General features: G+C 40.3%; 2 protein-coding genes across 5 annotated transcripts in view; one reads left to right on the top strand and one right to left on the bottom strand.

The window, feature by feature from the left end:
- Nucleotides 1-20478, bottom strand: part of ARL13B (ADP ribosylation factor like GTPase 13B) — a 33188-nt gene extending 12710 nt beyond the window's left edge. For 3 of the 4 annotated variants that reach the window (XM_058825069.1, XM_058825072.1, XM_058825070.1), the window contains exons 1-4: nucleotides 20243-20478; nucleotides 17481-17653; nucleotides 16220-16290; nucleotides 14162-14411 (exon numbers count right to left, since the gene is read on the bottom strand). In XM_058825069.1, coding sequence (XP_058681052.1) covers nucleotides 14162-14411; nucleotides 16220-16290; nucleotides 17481-17539 — 380 coding nt within the window. In that variant the 5' untranslated portion in view covers nucleotides 17540-17653; nucleotides 20243-20478. Of the gene's footprint in view, nucleotides 1-14161; nucleotides 14412-16219; nucleotides 16291-17480; nucleotides 17654-20242 lie in introns of those variants that run through there. The other variant, XM_058825071.1, reaches the window with a different exon arrangement.
- STX19 (syntaxin 19) lies at nucleotides 743-12193 on the top strand. The gene is made up of 2 exons (XM_058825073.1): nucleotides 743-973; nucleotides 9178-12193. Exon 2 carries the CDS (start codon nucleotides 9278-9280, stop codon nucleotides 10154-10156), a length of 879 nt encoding a protein of 292 aa, XP_058681056.1. The 5' UTR covers nucleotides 743-973; nucleotides 9178-9277; the 3' UTR covers nucleotides 10157-12193.
- Nucleotides 20479-20916: the final 438 nt, after the last annotated feature.

Genomic DNA, 20916 nt, shown 5'->3' with positions numbered 1-20916 from the left:
GTGCTGTCAATTCATCTAGAGCTAATTGAAGGAAATATTTCTGAGCAGTGTTTGTTGCCATAGCCTATTCCTCTCTCACCTGAAGATTAAATAACTGCACTATTTGCACTATGTTTGCTCTGCACAGCCTACAAAGCACAGCTGAAGCAGAATGAAATGCTGGTAAGCTGCATAGCTCAGTGGCAGTTTGACACTAACATCCCACAGCTTGCAGTAGCTGCTGATTTTTAACCTCTAACACCTTGAAAAGTGTCATATTTGTCTTTCTGGTCAATCAGCTTCCACTTTCCCTGCAGCAATACTAACAAAACCATGGCTGAAGTGCTGTACCTGGAAAAGCAGCTCTCTGCCTATTGTCCCCAGAAAGTGAAGTGGTTTTGCTGGGGTCCATCTACTGATGGACCCCTCTGCTCACTTCAGACTTTAGGTCAGACTTCTAAACAGACTTCAAGTATTTTGTAGTAAAATGCATTATCTGTAGGGGCTATTTTTATCCCCATGAACAGATGCACCTACCCTCAGTAATTGCTTTTCCCTCCACGCTTTGGTGCTGAAGAAAGCAAAGCCTGCAGTTACACTCGAGCTTCCAAGGTAAGCAGCGCTCCACTCACGGCTCCTAAAGGGATCTGCTCCAAGGCACTTCCTGCTCCTGGCACTGCGAGGGATCCGCCTCCAGCAGGGCTGGCTTTCAAACAGGCACGACCAGATTCCCCAGGCACAAAGTAATCAATTTGCCTGTCTCCTGCAGTTGCAAAAGGCAGTTTCTCTCTCACTCTACCTACCGCTCCTGAGGATGATCACGCTTGGACGACGGTAGAAGAATTAGGAGGAATGAAGGAAATATTTCATGGAATGTTACTCAAGACAAGTTGCCAAGGGAATATTCTGGAAAAATGTTTTTTGGGATTATACTGAAGCTTAACCTCAGGAGTTCCTGTGTAAAGGGTAAAAGCCACCAGCACAAGATTCAGAGGTAAACACTCTTCTCTTACTTAATGTTTATAAATTTACAAACATCAGAAAAAGTCTTTGTAGAGGGATTTAGAATGGAAATGTGCCTAAGTGTCAAGACAAAAATAATGCACGTCTGCCTTGCAAAGAGTTCGGTATTTCTGTGGGTGAACATGGACTCACAGCTCTGCTGCTCTTTCACAGGAACAACAGGGTTTGAGGCAAGTTTTATGCAAAATTAACCCCTTCTTTAGGGAATACATCAGTTATCTTAAAAGACAGACCTTGATTTTGATTTTCCAAGTCAGCTCAACTTCATATATAGCAATTTTTGATGTTTAAAAACCTGTAGGAGGTATATATCAAAACATACTTGAAAGCACAGCAGAGTGGCTGTTAGTTTATCATATTAAGTTTGCTCAGTAAGAAGCTTTCATCTATAAAATCATGCTTGGCTTATTTCAGTTTCACATAAAGTATATATGAATTGTCTTAGTGTAACAAACATACCTCATGCAAGAAATAAAGAGAACGTTGGCACCTACTGCTTTTAGATCAAGTAGGATTTTTCTAAGCAACTGGAGAGCTTTTCAACTTTAAGAGTCACGTGAAACAATGTGGAAAGGGAGTGTTATGTGTGCATTGGCACAACTGACATCTACAGCTCAGTGACAATATTTCTCTTAGAAGCCACTTCTGCTAGAGAAAAACAAAGTCTGAATGCTATGGAAGTTCCTTGACCTGTCTATAAAATCTCAATTACTGAGCAAAGAGGGGAAAAAAACCTAACAGAAACCAAAGCAGTATTAAAAGTTTACTTGGCCATACAAAATCTGTAAAAATGTCTCAGATATGCTACTTTTGGGGTTCTGTTTGTTTAGAATCGGGGATCACAACCCCAGAATTTTGTGAAAGATCTGCATAGTGTCCATCAAAATTAATGGAAAGCAAAGCATCCCTGAGGCCAAACTATTACAGCCTCAGAACAATCTCCATGATTGAGAGCAACTATAGGAAAATGAATCTATATGAGAATGGTTTACCTACGATCAAGATTAGTCTTGAAGGCTACTTCAAGAAGCCATAGCTTTAAGGGATGGAATTAGCTGGGAAAACAAAGCCAGAACCTTTGAAATTAACAGCAGTCTAAACAAGGGGAAAGAACAAGGCCATATTCTTCACTCTACAGTGACTCTTCTATTTCAAGTGCTGTTCTACCCTTTTTCCCTTCGGAATTTTTATCTCTCATCCATTAACCTTTATCTTGAGCAATCCTGTGGACGGCCATCACAAGGATGCTTTATTGCAAAGAAGCGAGCCCTCAGCAGATGCAGCCTGAAAAACTTTCTCTCTTTATGCTTTGCTTACGTTAACATCCATGAAAGTCAAACTCCTGACCCACACACAGGCAAAAATAAGTGTCCGCTTGTTTTGCTTGTTCCTCCTTCCTCATTTATTGGCAATTCATGAGGTTTTTGAGGAAGTCATGGAAATATAGTTCTTCATACTTTTAACAAACAAATAGAAAAACTGATCAAGAGTTTCAAGTGGCCCACGGAAGGCACTCTTGATGAAGTCCTGAGCCTGCCCTATCAGATGATTTTTTGCAGATTGCCTTCCAAATGGAATTGCTGACAGATCTTCAAGCACATTGTTCTTTAGCATTTCAAGCCCCTGCCCCTTCTGAGTTGCTGACAACAACGACAAACCTATCAGTAAATTTTGATGGTTAACACGTGGCTCTTTCTGAAATTAAGGGACTTAATTTCAATTCATGCCTTCAATTCTCATGCAAAACAATACTTTGAATATTACGGTAAACTGTAATGAGAAAAAGGCGATTAAAGTGCTACCAGGTGTTGGCCTGCTTTCATGCAACTTCAGGGAGCTGTAGGAGGCATTTCAATAAGTCAACATTCTCCCTAGACAGTTCCTCCAGGTCAGTTTTAAATAAGAGAACAGTTAAAAATAAGATTCTAAACAACTCCTGTTTACAATATCTCTAGGCAACTTCAGTTTCATATTAGCTTTTGAACGGGTCATAAGAACAGCAATTATAATTAGTTTCATTTTCTTAAGTGGCCTCATTCCCACCACAGGTCTGAATCATATTCCTATTTACTGAAAACGTTTCGTGACACACTGCTCTGCTATCAGTTCAATTCCACCTCTTAGTCAAACAGGCTGCAGCCAGCGATGGCTGAGCTCACCTAAAGCAAGTTATGTTCAGCTTCCAATGTGTAATTCCAAAACAAATGACACTAAGTGATATAACAATATATTTTTGGACAAGATTTAAAAAAAAAAAGTGAATTGGTTTCTTATACTCTTATTTCACCTTGATATATCAAGCCATAGGCAAATTCAGTATAGTCAAATAGCCTGTATGTTTTTTTTAAAAAAGCTGCCTTACATTTATTACAGGTGAGTTCCAAGGCTGTGATAGGCAGCTCTGTGGTCTGACAGAGATGAAATGGGAATGTAAAGCAGGTGGGATGGTACACAGCACAAATTCCGAGTCTGCACTTCTACTGTCAGGAAGACAAATCTCTCACACCACTTAGAGCAATACAAAGCTGTTAAGTATGAATTCAAACTACATATCCTATTGTTTCCTACAGGTGGAAAAAAACCCACCTGTACTCTACCCTGCTGCAGCCCTTTCGCTTGTTCCTATTTTATTTTCAAATACTGCTTTAAAATATGTCAGTATTGGACTTAAATTAAGTGATCTTTGGGCAGAGGAGATCACGACTTTCTAGGTGTCTGTGACATCTAGGTTTGTGAGGATTCTTAAAGAACACCACTGACAGCAGATCTCTGGTTAAACAGGTGAAAAAAAATCACCATCAAAACATGAAGTTCTTACCAATTACAGAGAATTAGCTGCAGACTAAGTGACTTGCAGAGTGAGATCATTGTTTTGTCAGTGAGGTGCAGTGTCCATCACCCTCACTGCAAATTATGTCAGTGCCAAAGCATGAACTCCTCACCTTCTACTACCCAAAATATCAGCAGGAATGACTGCAGGCATGGAAATGCTGGCAGATGCTTTTCCCCAAGTCTACATCTGCAGCCACACAACCATAACAAAGATGTCAAAACTCCAAGGAACAAGCTCAGATTTGCAGCTGATTCACTTTTGGTATTTTTGAACCAAATACTTCAAAAATAGCAAAACACCAATGCAAGACAGATATATCTCCTACAACAGTCTGTGTCACAGATTTGAGGTTAAAGCTCAAGAACATCTTGAGTCTCTTCTCCCTCTGTCCAGGTCTCTTGGAAAACTCACTCCAGAGCAGCATGATTTAGCTACACTTGGACAGGAACTTTGGCCTAATTCTTCCCCACCTTCTAAATTCTTTGAATACTCAGGTCTGCTTTACTGTATTTGAATTTCTTGGTTTTACTCAATATCCACCTTTCTCCCCCTCCCACAATCCATTTCACAATAATTAGACAATTCCAAGCTACCTTGCTTCAGATGCAGCATTTCTATTCTTGCACCTTCTGGTAATTTTGGTTTCCCTGGGGAAGTCTTGTGGCAGTTTTTACACAGTGATAGGACAAGGCAGAAGTGTTTTAAATGCAAGAGAAAAGATTTACATCACGTTAGGACAAAATTCTTTACTGTGAGGGTGGGGAGGCTCTGGCACAGAGAGGAGTTGTGATCATCCCCTTTGCTCAAACTGTTACTGATTGTGCACTATCATCTCATCTGTGGCATATTTTTAGGCAGGGAAAGCTCTCTGCCTTTGGTATTTTCTTGTTAAACCACTCCCACACTTTCCACAAACACAAACCTGAACGTACAACTATTTTTAAGTATGTTTTTCCAAGGACTTATCTTACACCAGAGATGCTTAAGAGCATATTTTCATCCAACCACCTTGTGTCTTTTAATCCTTGGTTTAAGTAGGTTTGTTTACAACGTATTTAAGCTAAAGGAAACTTTACAAACAAAGGAGAAACTAAATGTAACTTATAACAAGATGTCCTACTTTAGTAACCTCAGATACATCTTTGAGTAACAGGGAAGATTTCAAAACACCACCAAACAAGTGCCTTCTTTCCTTGTGAGAGCATGAGAGAGCACAAACTGAATTTCAACTCAAAACACCAGCTTAACCCAAAGACTACTGTAACGATTTTAAACTGGAACCCTTTTAATAATATATGTGTCTCACTAATTTCTTGTTGCTAACTTAAGACATTGATGCAGTAATCAAGCTCCAGAGTATGACTCCAAGATTTTCTCATTGCCATTGTGCTCAGAAAAAAGTTACATGGGTTTCTTGGCACCACATGACAGAGCTGTAATGCAATTCCTCTGAAGCTTGGAAATAAATACGAAATAATAATTTAAAAAATGTTTAGGATTACATGTAACATGAAGTTCCCTTGGGACACATTGCCTGAAAGTCTACCCAGTGCCCTTAACTGACTCATAGCTAAGGGTTGGGAAAACAAGCCTACCCTTATTTTTGGTGCAGTCATTTAAAAAAAAACCCAACCAAAAAACCCATTAACAAACAAAAATCCAGCAGTGTCAGCAGAGGTAAAGAAGGCAGCATGAGCCAGAACACAGATATCAAAGAGCTCTAAAAGAGAGGGTTCTGTTCCTTGATTGCCTGCAAGTTCTCTTCTCTAGAATACACTAAAACCAAGGTGAGGTGGCGAATTGTATCAAAGATCAAAAAGAAACAGAGCCTAAGAAATAGTAATCAAAAGCAGAAATTAAAATGAACAGGAGGCTTTGGTAATTTGGGGACTGGGGAAGAAATAAAACAATCATATGGAATTCCCTTGTTTCTGGTTGTACTTGGGTTTACTGTCTTCTAATTTGGCTTTGTTGGATTAATTTTCCTATTTCACATACCTAATTATGTCCTTTAACTTAATGTAGCCCAAATCTTATTTTTGGATGTAGGCTCCATGTTTCCTGGGTCTACTGATAAATTTATCAGACAGGTGGAAGAACATTCTATACAATAAAGCAAGTGGTCCTTTCAACTTACCTTTTTTTCCAAATGCAGAAGATAATAAAAAAAAATTTCATTTCTGTCAAACTCATTATCTTTGAGTTCTAGACATATTTTATCATGATGACAGATTCTAATGGTGGTCCAGCTGCCAGGATCTATTATTCCCCTAGTCAGCGTGCTGAGGTAATTGTATTTATCAAGACTTCCCCAGTCACACATGGCATTTAAATTGTGAGATTCACACAACCCTGTTTCTGAGAAGCAACACAGTCAGGTTATCAGAAGGCAAAGACTCTTGCAATGCCCTTAAAATATATTTGACAAGGATGTGAAAAAATGCATTTCTGAACCTGCCAACTATATATGGCTATAGATAAAGGTGCTTCAAGAAGAACAAACTTAATTACCAAGGGTTTTGCATGATAACAACTGCATTGGGCAGTGAATGTAGGGACCACATTAAGTCACTGGAGTGCTTTCAGTCCACATATTCCATTTACTCCACTCTAAAGAACGGGCATATTCTCCCTTTACTGACAAAAACTTCAAGGAAAGTGAAGTGCTTTCATCTCAATCAAAGAAAAACAGGATGTGCCCCTATATACAAACACAGGACAAAACAAGGACTCAGTAAAAGAACAGAGCTTGTTGTGGAACACTCAAGGAGCCAAGCCAACAATTTCCAAGGTTATCTCTGTCATGAAGACATCCTCATTTCTTTGAAACCAGCATGTGTTCCAATTGCCACTATAATCAAGCACAATTATTGGCAAGCCTGTTCAGTGGCAGGCTTTGAAGGCAAGCCCAACAGTAGAGAAGATATGAAACTAAGATTCAATTGCTTGCATTCCAGTCTTTTGTGAGACTGATCTTTAAACAAGAAAAAAAAAATCTCCAGTATTTTCTGCTCACTTCTCCGATATTTAACAATATTTGCAGATTTGTTTTGCAGTTCTGTGAGGTTCCTCCCCACAGCTCCAAGGAGCACAGCTATTTCAAGAACAAGGCACCAATTCCCTTGGATGCAAGAAATTCTTGTCACCTCACAGCATAAGCATGGATGGTGCCCTTAGAACTTGCTTGTAATCCCAGGTTTGCCCAGCCCTGCTAAATTAACTGGGTCAGCAGATGTGTGAGGCTGGGCTAGAACAGATTTTCAGGTCACTTCTCTGAAACCCTGTTTAGCAGCCCTGGGTCCTTTCGCATGCCCCAGGCTGAACTTTCCCTGTTGGTGGTGCCAAGCAGCTCTGGAACATTCCTGAAGAGTCTTATCAGGCAGAAACTGCCAGCTTCTGCCATGGGGACACCCACTGAAAAGTTCAGCAGTGGAGAAGCATTACTGTCATGAAATGAACACATTTTGCATTTTCCTCACCTGAGAATAACACTCCCCAATAAATAACTTGTAAACTCTGATCACAAGTCTTCTCTTGATGTGAATCAACGAACACTAAATTCAAATATTAAGGCATTTAGGGGGAAAAAAAAGCAGTAAAGAAAATTCACACAAGGGTAGAATATCAACATTCTTTCTCATGACTGACCTCTGAAGCATTTCAAGTTTTGTTTTTCAGCTAATCCTTCTGCAAAAAGCCAGATTTAAGTATGTGAAGACGTGTCCACACTGCTCAACTCCATGGCTTACACAAAAATCTGTTTAAAGACTTGAAATATGCATGGGAGAGCAGAGATACCACAACAGTGTCATTTGGAACTGTTCAAATAGAAGAGAATCATTAGCATATTGACAGGTTACTGGATAGACCCTTTACAGTTTATAAAAATGCATGTTTTGGATACTATTAAGAAATCCTACATTTGCTTGCTAAGAACCAAATAAAATCTGTAGAGCCAGGGTTTAATAAGAGTTGCACCTATTTAATGCTATTTCAGAAAACAGCCCTAAAAGCTCTGAAACGGCCAAAAGATACTACTGTGCTGTTTAACTTTTATGCTTGAACAGCCCTTTGAAAGCCACACATCTGACTGAACCAGAAGACCTTAAATAAAAATCCCATAATCTTCTAGTCCTGAGCGTGTTACTTCTTACTGAAATCTTCCATTCTTGATCACAGTCCAAGGAAATCATTTACGTAGAGTTTGAGAGAAATACCTTCTTCCCTATGATTAAAAATAGCTGAACTTAGTTTCCATGGGTGTGTTTTAGAAAATAGCTTGCTCTTAATTATCTCTCCAGTAAAGCTTGCACAACAGCGAGGGAACAAACAAAACTATATCTGCTTTCTGTTAAATAAGAAGCAGCACTGACTTATAGCTCACTGTGGTTCACAATGCACATTTGCAGCAATTTAATCAAGAATGTAAACGACAGTGTAAGAGTAGATAACTAATTCAAAAAGGCTTGGAAAATCTTCATGCTGCAACATCAGTGATACGGATTCAGCTCCATAAAAACTGAAACAAAGAATTAATTTGCTTTCATGCTAAATTATGCAATGATGAGAGTTCTGTTTTTGTGTTTTGTTGTAGCTAACTGCTTCAGTTACTATCTAACTCTCCAGGCAAGGAAAATAGAGAAAGGTCTTTGAGAGTAGCCAAATTAATAATCTTAATTCATGCCAGAATGCTGATTTGTTACAAAGTCTGTCTCATAATGCCAAAAACTGAAATATCTCCTACTGAGAATCCAAAAATGGCACAGCCACACTCACTTCTACTTCCAGAAAGATTTATAAGTTGATTAGTTATTACCAAGTAAAGAGTAACAGTAAAGTAATTGGAGTGACTTCTCTCTTCCTCCCCAAAATAAAAGTCTTCTCTGCTGTTATCTTATTTCAAAAGTTCCATACCTTCTTGTTGATGTCTCACGGGCAGCTCTTCACAGCACAGTCAACAAACTCCGGCTCTTCTTCCAGCTAACCCACTCCTTTCCAGCACTCATCCTTCCTAGACACAGCTCTGGCCTGGTAAGGGCAGGCCTGTTCTTAATCTTTAGCAATTAGTACAGCTGCAACTCATCAGGGGTGAGATGATGGGGATACTTCTGCACTATCTTTATTTTCTAACATTCTACCTCCCCACACTTCTCCAGTCTCAGTTCACAAACAGACCTCAAAAATGGCCTTGAGCTACAAATCACAACTTGTTCAGAATACCCCCCATTCCAACTCATTGCTACTTTTACTTTGGTGCAGAGAGAAGTAGCTCTGATCCCAAAACTACTTTTCATATGTACATATAACCACTAACACTGATTGTTGTTGCATTTTGATTACAGTGCAATGAAACAAACCCAACAAAAACGATATTGGAATTAACTTCCTGTGTTGCAAGAGGGGAGAAGAAAAAAGCAGCAAAGAATCCTGACCACAAAAACCATGAGAGACCGTCTGCAAGAGCTCAGACTGAGGGCTAAAGAACTACAGATGGGTGGGGAAAACAATGGTGCAACTGTCCAAGAAGAGGAGCAGGAGGAGTTTGAACAGCAGGCCATTATTTATGAAAAAGAGCCCATCACTGAAAGGCACTTGCACGAAATCCAGAAGCTTCAGAACGAAATTAATAACCTGGTGGAAGAAGTCAATAAATTCAGCCAACAACAAAAAAGCCTCGTGTCCTCAATGAGAAGGTTCAGCGTTCTCAAAAAGGAGTCTAACATAGCCAGGGAAATCAAACTGCAGGCAGAGCATGTCCGCAGAGGTTTGGATGAGCTGTCCAAAGCAGTGAGGAGAGCTGAGAGCGAGCAGGGGCCAGCCCGAGCCACGGTGAGGATCCTGGCGGCCCAGCACACCTTCCTGTCCCACCGCTACCTGCACGCCATGCTCGCCTACAACGAGGCCATCACCGCCAAGCAGGACAAGTGCAGGACCTTCATCCTCCGCCAGCTCGAGGTGGCTGGCAAAGAGCTGTCTGAGGAGGAGGTCAATGACATGCTCCAGCAAGGCAAGTGGGAGATTTTCAATGAAAATCTGCTCACTGAAGTCAAGATTACTAAAGCTCAGCTGTCAGAGATTGAGCAGAGACACAAAGAACTGGTCAATCTGGAGAACCAGATCAAAGATGTGAAAGAGCTCTTTATCCAGATCTCACTTCTGGTGGAGGAGCAAGGGCAGATGATCAACAACATAGAAATCTACATGAACAATGCTCAAGAATACACTCAAGCATCTAAAGAAAAGTTTGGGCTTGCAGTCAGGTATAAAAGAAGAAACCCTTGCAAAGCAATTTGCTGCTGGTGTTGTCCGTGCTGCAGATGACACCAGGAATGAACTGCTTGAAATACCAGTGGTTCCTCCACACCAAACTGATCTTGGAAAGCACTCTTGGCATCCCTCAACTGCTTCACTTTTCTTCCCATTTTCCCTTCAGCAGAGCTCTCAGGAAAAACTGCATCTGTTTTTCAAGACAGAGTAAAGAATTTTATGGTTTTCACAGAAATACATGAACTACAGGAAAGGGTCAAAGGATAAAAGTGACTTTTTTGTGTTCTTACAAACTTATTCAAAGTTTAGAAATTCTGAAGTTTAGTTTGGTTCTTCAAACTAAAACAGTGTGGCAACAAACTCCCTGTGCTGTTGGGAGGCATTGAAAATAGCATTAATCTCAAAGACAGGATTCATAAAAACGTTTTACTTACTTTTCACAAAATAATAGTAAGTATTTTTAATTGCCTTGTGGTTTTTTACCATTTATATTTACTTGCTCAAATTCTAAAAGTTTTTTCCCCCAGGAGTCTAAAATTCTACAAAACAAATCTCCGCACATGAAGCGGACACCATTAGTAACAATCCAGAATGGGATGCCGAAACCAAACAAGAGGTCAGAAAACTTACCAGGAATGTTTCAATACTACATCTGTAGGAAAAGTTCATAAACTTATCATAAATTGACACAGAGATACTTATGTTATTCAGCTCCACAGGCAGAGCCCTTCCAGGATAGAGGAATATGATCCTTAATTACACTCCCAAAAGGCACATTCTTAATGCTGCCTATCCTGCCTTAATACACAGCCACATTGACAGTCTCACTCTTGCTAACACAAAAATTAATGAAAAAATAGAATAAAAAATAGAACTCCATCCTTACACCCCCTGCTCCTCCCCCATAATCTAGAACCAGAGAATGATTTAGGTTGGAAGAAACGTCCTGCCACCAACTCCTTTTGGAAGTGAGTGACAAATAGCTCTCCATGCAGTTTAACAGACAATAGCGATGTCACTGAGACAAAAAAAGTTCTTTATAAGAAGAAATAAAAAAAAGTTTCAACGTTAAAACCAAAAACAGCAAACCAGAAATGTATTCCTGAACTGCTTTGTGCTGTGCAAAGACGACACTTTTATTTGGATAGTCAGAGAAGGGATTAGAAACTGCACTGCAATTCAGCAAGACACTAAGTGAACTGGATGCCTGTAGTTGCACGTAGCAGGAAAAAAATCTACAATCAAAGTCATTTTCACATTGTGGTGTTTAGAAATAGTTGGATTCCTTCCATCCCAGAGTAAAACTGCAACTGAAATTAACTGCTATCAAAATATAATCAAAGGTCTCAACCTTAAAGTAAAAAATACTATTTACACAGTAGCAACAAAAAATAAACTTAGATGATGACATCACTGAAACTATTTCATTAAATACTCTCCCCTTAACTGCATATATGAAAAATACATTTATGTTCCAAGGGCAGAGTAGAAATTAGCCAATAAACAGGCTGTACTTCCAGTAGCGGAATAAAACTCAAGTCTTCAAAATTCAAGTTTTAATACTTAGGAAAAGAGCTGCCTGATTAAGTAATTTCCAGATGTAAATTGGTTAGAAACAGGCAAAACAGATAAAACACACTGAAGGAGAACTGGGAAATGAGAAGGACTTGTGGAAAACTTTTCCTTGATACGGGGGTACTATTAACTGAAAATAAATAGTAAGAAATAATAGTATGAGCTACAGTTTACCTTGAATCTGATACTGAGCATTCAAAATGATTAGCAGTAGAAATCTGCAATAATCACTAAAGTAACTTCCCAGTGTTTTCAGTACTTACATAAATATGCAGAAAACTAAACAAATTAAAGCCCAGCTGCAAGGGTTCTATGAAGAGAAGTGAAACATTAATAGCTATAATCCCTTATCACCAAAATAACAGATATAAAAAGCTTTCTCCTAACAAAATACCTGCCCAAAAATCTCCTTGGTATAAAATATCAGTCACAGCACATGGACTTGCATTTCCTCTTGTACATGGTCCATGTCAACTTAAATAAAAAAAACAAAACAAAACAAAACAAAGACTCCAAACAAACACAACTAATCCCAAAAAAACCCCAGGATTTGCCTGCATAATATGATGTCTGTGTGCTCCTTTCTGATAAAATAAAGGACAAAAATCATCCTAAGAAAATTTAAACTTGTATGCAAGTCTTGAGGATGCTGCCAGAAGAATTTACCCATAAATAAAGTGATAACACGGAACAGTAAAAAACTCCAAATGACAAGGTTAACATCTCTATGTAATCTATACCAAGAGACAGTAAAAGATCACATTTGAGGAAAATTGTCTTAAAATGCTTCTGTGACACCTCCATGGGCAGCAATAAAAAACAACATGGGAGAGCAGCAATTAAAATTTGTAGAAAACATCACATGGAACATCAGATTTCTCATATTCCATATTTCTGTAAGGCAGAGTATTTAGCACCAATTTTGTGTCCATATTGTGCAATTCAGCCTATTCTGCATGGATTAGAATGCACCAATTACAAAATGTAGCAAGATATTGGGGAACTTCTTGCTACATGGGTAGCAAGTATGTCTTTAAAAAAACCCAACAAAACCAAAAAGCCCAAACAAAATCTGAACATTAAAATTAATACTTAAAAAGGCTAATTTTCAGCATAAATTAGGAAATCTGACAACACAGGAAAGAGTTCTTAACTCAAGAGGCAGAGTCACACAGGAGCATAAACCAAAGAACTTCTGGATCCCTCCACAGAATTGGGATACTGCAAAAGCAAAATCTGATCAAAGGCTTGAAGTTTAATCTAATAAAAAGTAATAACATCAACAAACTTGGTTTAGTCACCATTAGAGCAATTAATAAACACACTCTGCCTTCCGATTAGCTACTGATAAGGATCAAAAAGCAGTATCAGGATCCAGGGAAGTGAGTAAGTTCTCTGCAGCTCCAGTCAGCCACACAAATATAACTCCATTACAGGATTATAGAGATATCTACCCAAAAAAAAACTCCCAACAAAATGAAAATACAACCCAAAACCCCCCATAAAGTTGTATTTGATTAAAAAACACAGCACAGCTTTCCACAGTCCCAGCTGCATTTTCATTTGAGTTAAACTAAGCTGGCTTTATTGCCTTGCCTGTGCCAGTAACATGCAGAGCAGTGAAAGGTAAAATCTAATCTATTTTCAACATATACACCCTTACTTGGCTGAACTACCCTCCACTTCATCAACACAATTAGCCAGGCTCAGCTTCAAACCAGCAGAGCATCACTATTTCTTAAAAATAAGAGTTCTCACCTCTTACCTGTACAGATTCTTTATGATAGCACAGGGATGTTGTGCAATTTATACATTATGGAGGTCTTATGCTCACCAGGTATGAAGATACTGACTTGACAAACCATTTTAAATTTTAAGAGTTTATTTTTTAATTTCAAAAGCTTATCTGTTAGCAAATATTTTTGGTGTGGAATTTAAAAAAATATGTTCTTTCCAATAGTTTTACAAAAAATATATTCTTTCCAATATTTTACAAACAATTTTCTCTATTAAACAGAGAAAAAAGCAGGCGCCTAATACAACTCAAGCAAGCCTCCTTTAATGAGATTTTGTTGATCATATATCAGCAGCACCATGTATTAAGTGAATAAGACATTTATTGCTGAGAGATCACCCCATTGCTGAGCATAATCAACCATTTACCATTTAATTAATTGATGTAGGCATAAGTAGCAACAATATTTTTGCATCATGTTGCTATGACAAATTTATAAAGCCTTTTAACCTAGTATTTCAAGTAAAATTAGAGTTTTAAAGTGTTAAAAAATCTCACCTTGTTATTTTTCTATGGCTAATGAAAGAGGAGAGAAATACATATCCCTGAGAAGGATGAAATAAAACATAAAACTAATTGCAATATTGGTTAGTGCTAAAGTTACAGCAGTATTAGTTACAGAAATAGTTCTTTAGGTCTAAATTCACCCAATATCAGATTATTAGGAGAACATTTATTAAGCTACTTACACTAACACAGGTTTTCCTGATATCTTAGGGCTTTTTAACACTTCTGTCATGGCTTGTTTTGTTTCTTCCATTCTTTCAATGTCACTGGAATCCACCACAAATATGACACCGTAGGACTCAGCATAATAATTCCTCCAGATATTCCGGATCCGTTTTCCACCTCCTAAATCAAAGATGGTGACTTCAAAGCGTCCCTGTTTAAGATTAATTTTGGAAAACCCAACTGTTGGAGCCACATCTTCAGGAGACTCTGTCAAAGAAGAAATCCTTCAGTTTAAAGAGGATTTTATAGTAGCAAAATTCACATTTTAAAAACACAGTGTTAAACTGCCTTGGTAAATATTGCTGACCACATTTTTGCTTACATGAAGGTTTCCCCTCTCCTGAGGGAATTTTTAAATAACTAGTCTTTCAACTAGTTACTTGACATTACTTTAGATAGGAGCACTGGGGAGTGGGAAGGGGGAAGAAAAGAGAGGGGCCCTAAAGGCAGATGTTAATATTTCACACCAGTTCCATTGCAGTGGTGGTTACTGTACTGCATTTTCACTTCCACTCATTTCCATGGTAGTAATTCAACTTTGAGAAGGAAAACAACCAAACCAGTTAATGCACTATGACCCAGGAACCCTTGTGCTCTGCCAAATTTATATTTTATCCTTCACGGCTGCCAAAACAGCTTCAGAAGTTTAAACTGAGGGCTGAGGTGAAGCAACTGAAACCATCTTCTTCTGTGATGTAAATTATTTGATTCCCTTTATTCAAGGTCAGGTTTTAGCCTTTGTTTGCTTATTTTTATTTGCTGCTTTTTTCTAATTTGCCATGGAATATGCTGAAAAACGACAGATTTCTATTTAATACTTCTGCTTGCTGCCTCCCTTTCCTGAGGGCAAAGAAAGCCTGGACTCATCTCACACCACTAAGCTGTGCCTGCAGGGCTGAGATAATTGCATCTCTGTTTTAGGCAGCTGGGGAGCACAAGGCAGGACAAACATGGAAAATTCAGCTTGTTCAGAGGAAAAAAATGAAGGCCTGGCTAAAAGCACTGAGCTCTGAAGAGCAGTGCAGAAATTGAGTCCCCACCAGCCTTCTGTTCCTACCCTTAAGACAGCCAAGATGGGCATTCAGGACATTTAAACCCTGGGGAACTCTCAAGGAAATCAGAACTATCTTTTCCTTGAATTACCCTTTAGAAATACACATATTTATCTCACTTTTTTCCCCTGAAAAATAGGAATTTTAGAAATAACTCTTACATTCAGATGGCAAAGAGAGTAAAGGTGGCTTTCAAATAGAATGGAAGGCTAAATTATGAAACACTCCTTTTTTAGGGCAAAGATGGAGGAATAGGAGAGAATACTCATGATTTTATCTGTGCTTTAGCAAGTCTGTGAACTTACATAACACAAGTAAACAAACTCGAGGTGGAGTCTCCAAGTCTGCCAAAAGACTACTAAGTAAACTCTTGTTCTTGCACAAGATGAAAGTTATTTAGAAAGACAGTCCCACAAGTGGAGGAAAAAAACCACAGAATTTTTGTTTTCATAAGTTTTATGTCAAATTATATCCTGCTTGCATGTGCCAGGGAAAGTACCCTTCAAAATCAAGTGGTCTTTTAGTGGCAATTTTATTTATCATCATTTTTTGATTATAAATCATGATAAAAAATATCTAACTAGATAATATCTAACTAGAGCCATCCATCATGTTATACATACCAATTTCCTTTTTTTAGACCTTATATATACTTACAACACAGATTTTTAGATAAAGTTTACTGCTGTATGCACATTACTGGAGTGGTCACCTGAAAGCAACTTTAGCACATGCACACAAGGAAAAATGAGAAAAAAAAAATCAAGTCCACTGATTGTATTGTCCATTGTAGAGTTTTTATTAAGATGTGATAAATATGGGATTTGGATGGTACAACCACCAAGATTTTCTTTCGACAAGATGGGAAGGAAAGATGCATTAAGAGATGAAGCAATATTTTCATATTTAAATAACAGAATGATATTCTCAGTGCTGCATTTGGATGATAAATTAATCACTTACCTCCCTGAATTCCTCGGACTGTAGCAGTTTTCCCAGCATTATCAAGACCCACCATTATTAGTGTCACCTTCCTCCATAAGGAGAAAAGAAAACAAATATATTTATTTTTTTTCCTCAAGCTACACATCATTTACTCTCTTTTTTTTTAACACATGCACAGCAAATTTACCATCAAATAAAAGAAAGAAGAGGTTTCAAAATACCAAGGCACTGTTACTATTGTGTGCCTGGTGTTTAATATGTCCAATCATCTGATTAGACAGAACAGCAGTAGAAGGGAGGAAATGAAAAGTCTCCTGTCATGGTCTAATTTTCATGTGAGACAATGATTCCTTTCAACTTGATACTTGCCTGCTGCAATTGAATTTCACAGTACTGTAAATTTTATTTGGTGTGGTCATGGTCCCTTTAGCAATATCTGTTATTGCAGTTCCATTCCCCTGTATTTTTACCATCTCTCTGCCTCAGTTTTTCATGTATCAGATAATTATTTTTGTCTCCATCAGTGTGTCTGAACAACACCTGTGTTGTGCTGGAAATATGTGGGACTTACCATGCCTTTGTTTCTAGGCTGTAAATGTGCACACCAGTGGTGCTAGGAATGCACAATTTATTAACAAACTTGTATACAGGTTAATATTTTCCCAGGATAGGATTTTAAAAGGCACAGGAAAACCTTATTTATGTGTGTATACCTCAGTTCTTCCTCCTGTTCACAAAGACTCAGTGATCAAATCAATTTGCTCAATTTTATTCCCATTTAAACGTAATTCTAAAAAGCACTGTTATTTGCAGACTTGAAACTGTAATAGTAACAAACATGAAGTATAATTTATACAAGTTCTTTCAGAAGAGCAAGAAACCTCTGAGAAAAGAACTCAAAAATTAAATTGCACTTTAGAATCTCAAAACGCAGAAGTGGGAAGAGTAAGGCAAGAACCAAACAAGCTTTACTTTAAGCAGCTTGGAAGCTTTCTGTGATGGAGTGAGCAGAGCAGAGGACAAAGGAAGGATTACAGATATCATTTATCATGAGTTTTGTCCAAATTGGAGACATGGGTTCAGTGGATAGAGTAGCAGGTAGATACCTCTTCTCCATTGCTGATACCCTGGGTCAGGGTATCAGCACATGGAGAAGAGCCCTGGGGAGAAAGAACTTGGGGGTGCTGGTGGGTGAGAGGCTGGGCATGATCAATTATGAAACAATGAATAAAACACAGTTTGGGAAGATGAGAAATGTAAAATACTTTCCCATGTTTACCTGACAGGTTCCCTCCACCGTTTCAACCAGTTGCAGCAATTGGCCATTAGATTGAACATCCCTCTTCACCTGCCATCCAGAGCCACCAAAGCTGCAGCAATGATGTGGGCAGGCCAGAGCAACCCAAGGAGACTGGCAGAGAGACTGCAGAGCCAAGGTCTTTCTTGTCACTCCTAGAAAGGAAAAAAGGGACAAAAAAAAATTAGTTAGGCAGTCTGTAGACAGAAGGCAACAGCCTCCTGCTCAGTGTGGTATATTCAGTCTTGTTATCTTTCCCTTTTCCATCCTCACACACTTCACCCACCCCCCTCTTACAGATCTGGGCAGCCACCAGACACTGCTTATCCCAAATAATGCCAGGCCACAGCACAGAAGGAAACTAAGAGGAACAAGACACATCCAGCTACACAATTTCAGTGCTTGTCTCACCAACACCTGCCACAGCCCTGCTGACTGACAGGGAATAAGGACCAATTTCAAGCATGAGTAAAACTTACAAGAATATAACAGGATGAAGCATTAAAAGCAAACAAAGAACACCCCTGCTAAGTGTGTTCATTTAAGTGTCAATTTCTTTTGCACAAAAAGATCCCAGAGCAGGGAAGCTGGGGCTCTCTAGTGAGTATTCTGAGGAACTGGCAATGATATCTAGTAAATGTCACTAATTTAAATAGAAGTACCAAGTACTTCCATCATTCCACTCTTCACACAGAAATAAACAGAATATTACTCTTTTTGAGAATTGCCATAACAGGTCTCCCAAAGCTTGTATCTCAAACTTCCCTTCATATTTTAAATTACAGCTACCCTCAAACTAAGGTAATTTTAAATGATGGCAAAAAGTGAATAATTAAAGATCATAGCAATCCTGCTCAACTGTGATGGCTTAGATAATTTATAGAGGTAGGAACTGAACTCCTCCTGATCTTATGAAGCTCATTTTCAAGGATGCCTTTGCATGGGTCTGCTGTCATTCAGTGTCAGAAACAGGTCAGGTTTCATCCAAAGCAGAGACAACAGCTTCTCTTTAAATATTTATATTCCATTATCCTCAAGAACCTGAGAACAGCTTCTCCATGGGAGAGCTGAGTGCATGAAGAGTAGAGAAGTTTCTAAAAAGAACATGATGATTACAACTGTTACAATTATTAAAATCAATCTCTGAAGAATACAAAATCCCTACTAAAAAAAAAAAAAAAGGCCACATGCAGTGGGCTGCAGTGCCTCAACCCACGAGGAACTCTGAACAAAGCTCACTTTGAGAACAGAGCCACACAAATTTCTAGAAAGTAAAATGTAACAGCTCAGTGAACAAATGTGCCATTGTAATTGTGTCAAATGACATAAATGTAACATTTTCGGTGTCTGAACACCTCCACAGAGCAATTCCCATCCCATTATATAAAGACTATCTTTGCAAACTGCCACAAAATTGCTCTTGAGCCCATATGTGGCCCAGAGCATTCAGATGGGATTCATGAAACGAACAGAACTTATTCAAGAGTGAAAAGCAGAGAGCAGCTAAGCCCTAGCACAAGAATCTTGCTTAAATACAAGACCATTAAAGGAGGTGGGTAGGAATTGACAAATTTAATAAAAATTTGCAGAAACAAACCACTCTAGAAGGAAAGGACATTCAACACTGCTGAAAATGTTATGGTAAGGAGGCAAATTCCATTCTGCAATAGCAGTTTGAAGAGACTGGATCTCTGAAATACGTATAGAACATACATCAGGTGTTTTATAGGATACTGTTGTTATCATATTTCTAGAATCCCATACCATCTGACTGGTTTTCCCACAAGCTGCTCATCACAAGTGTTGTCCCTCCTTCTTCTCCAAGGCCCTCCCCGACCAGCCAGCCCAGCCCCTTTTATCCCAGTTATCTTCACTGGCCACAGCTGCCACCCAGTTAAGGACATCACAGCTGCAGCCCATCTAGAACAACCAGGATTGGGGCAAGGCCACTTACACAATACATAGATTTTACTAGGACTCCTACTATAACAGGGTGCACTAACAACATCCCAAACCTGTTCCAGATATTACATCTGTCAGCTTGCTGAGGACAAAAAAAACCAACAAACAAGCCCAGAAACCTGTCAAACTTATCAGTGAAGCCTGCACACCATTCAACAGAGTACATTCAGCACATCACCTTCACAAGAGACTTTTACAATAGAGAACTTATTTCAGCCACATCAAGCTTTCACGTTCTTGCAAACACAGCTAGCTAAAGAAATCATTTAGAGCTGACCTTCCTTACACAATTTAATTATTTAACTTCTTCCTTGTCTGAATATCAATTATAAGGGCACTTTACTGTGTTATGTTTTGAACAGCAAACCGAGTGACTGAGCAGCAAAGTACCTGCAAATTCAGCAAAGATTTGTGACCACCATCCTCTCTGCCAAAATTGTAGCTGAGAGCTAAATAAGGTGCAACAACTGTGACGTGCTGAAAGCCCGAAGCACTCAAATCTTTGTGCAGAACAGCTTTAGGAGCACCGTATTTCCTGTAAAGAGTTGTTACTGCAAGTCCAGCAGTTCATTGCACTTTCCGGCCGCGTTCCCACCATTCCTTTCCCGTTTCCAAGAGAGAAGCGACTCAAAAACCCCGCCCGTGTCACTCGCTCCTCTCTCCCACCGTGGCAGCACTTTTTTAGCTTATAAACCCAACGCTTTGCACAAAACGCGCTCTCTGAGAAGGACAGAGCAGCCCTGAGGCTGCCGAGCCCCCGGGCCCTTCCCCGCCCCGCTCACCGCTGCCTCCGCCGAGGCCCCGCAGCTCAACGGCTGCGCGCGGCCCGGAGCGCTCCGCCACGCTCGGCCCGGCCCCGCCACGGCGGCGGCTCCTGGTGGGGACCGGCGTGAGCTCCGGGCTGGGCTGGGCCGCTCCCGGTGGGCTCCGGGCCGCTCCCGGGGGGGCGCTGCTCAGGCGGGGCCGCGCCGGGAGCTCGGCGGCCGCGGGGACGCCGCACCGAGCCTGTCACCCCGGGAGACGGCCTACGGCGGCCGGCGTGGGACACACTTAATGGCGCGCACACAGACGCTAGGAGGCGGTGCTGCCGCCGACCAATAGGAAGGGGCGGTTCGCCCGGTGCCGGCGGAGGATTAGCCAATCAGCGGCGAGGATGCGCGCTCTGGCCCCCCCCCCCCCCCCCGGTTGTCCGGGAGTAAACACCGGAGCCGGGGCGGCCCCGCAGCCATGGGGGGCAATGGGCGACGCCCGCCCCGTCCTGCTCCGCTCCGCGCCCGCCGAGCGCCCTCCGCTCCCGCCGGGGATGCCCGCCGAGCCCGCCGTGCGCGGCCGCCGCCTCCGCGGGGCGGGCCAGGCGCGACCCGCCCGCGCCCCCGCGGCGCTGTCCCCGGCGCCCTGGTGACGCTCCCGCAGGGAGGGCAGCGCTGCCCGGCCCCGGCCCAGCCTCCCCCCGCCG

This window comes from Ammospiza caudacuta, chromosome 2 (genome assembly GCF_027887145.1).
Source record: "Ammospiza caudacuta isolate bAmmCau1 chromosome 2, bAmmCau1.pri, whole genome shotgun sequence".
Classification (NCBI taxonomy): Eukaryota; Metazoa; Chordata; class Aves; order Passeriformes; family Passerellidae; genus Ammospiza; species Ammospiza caudacuta.
Note: the sequence above shows the minus strand (reverse complement) of the source record. Positions and strands in the feature narration are given on the sequence as shown.

Coding starts and splice junctions, on each gene's coding strand:
- STX19 (XM_058825073.1), top strand. CDS start 9,278: ATGAGAGACCGTCTGCAAGAGCTCAGACTGAGGGCTAAAGAACTACAG.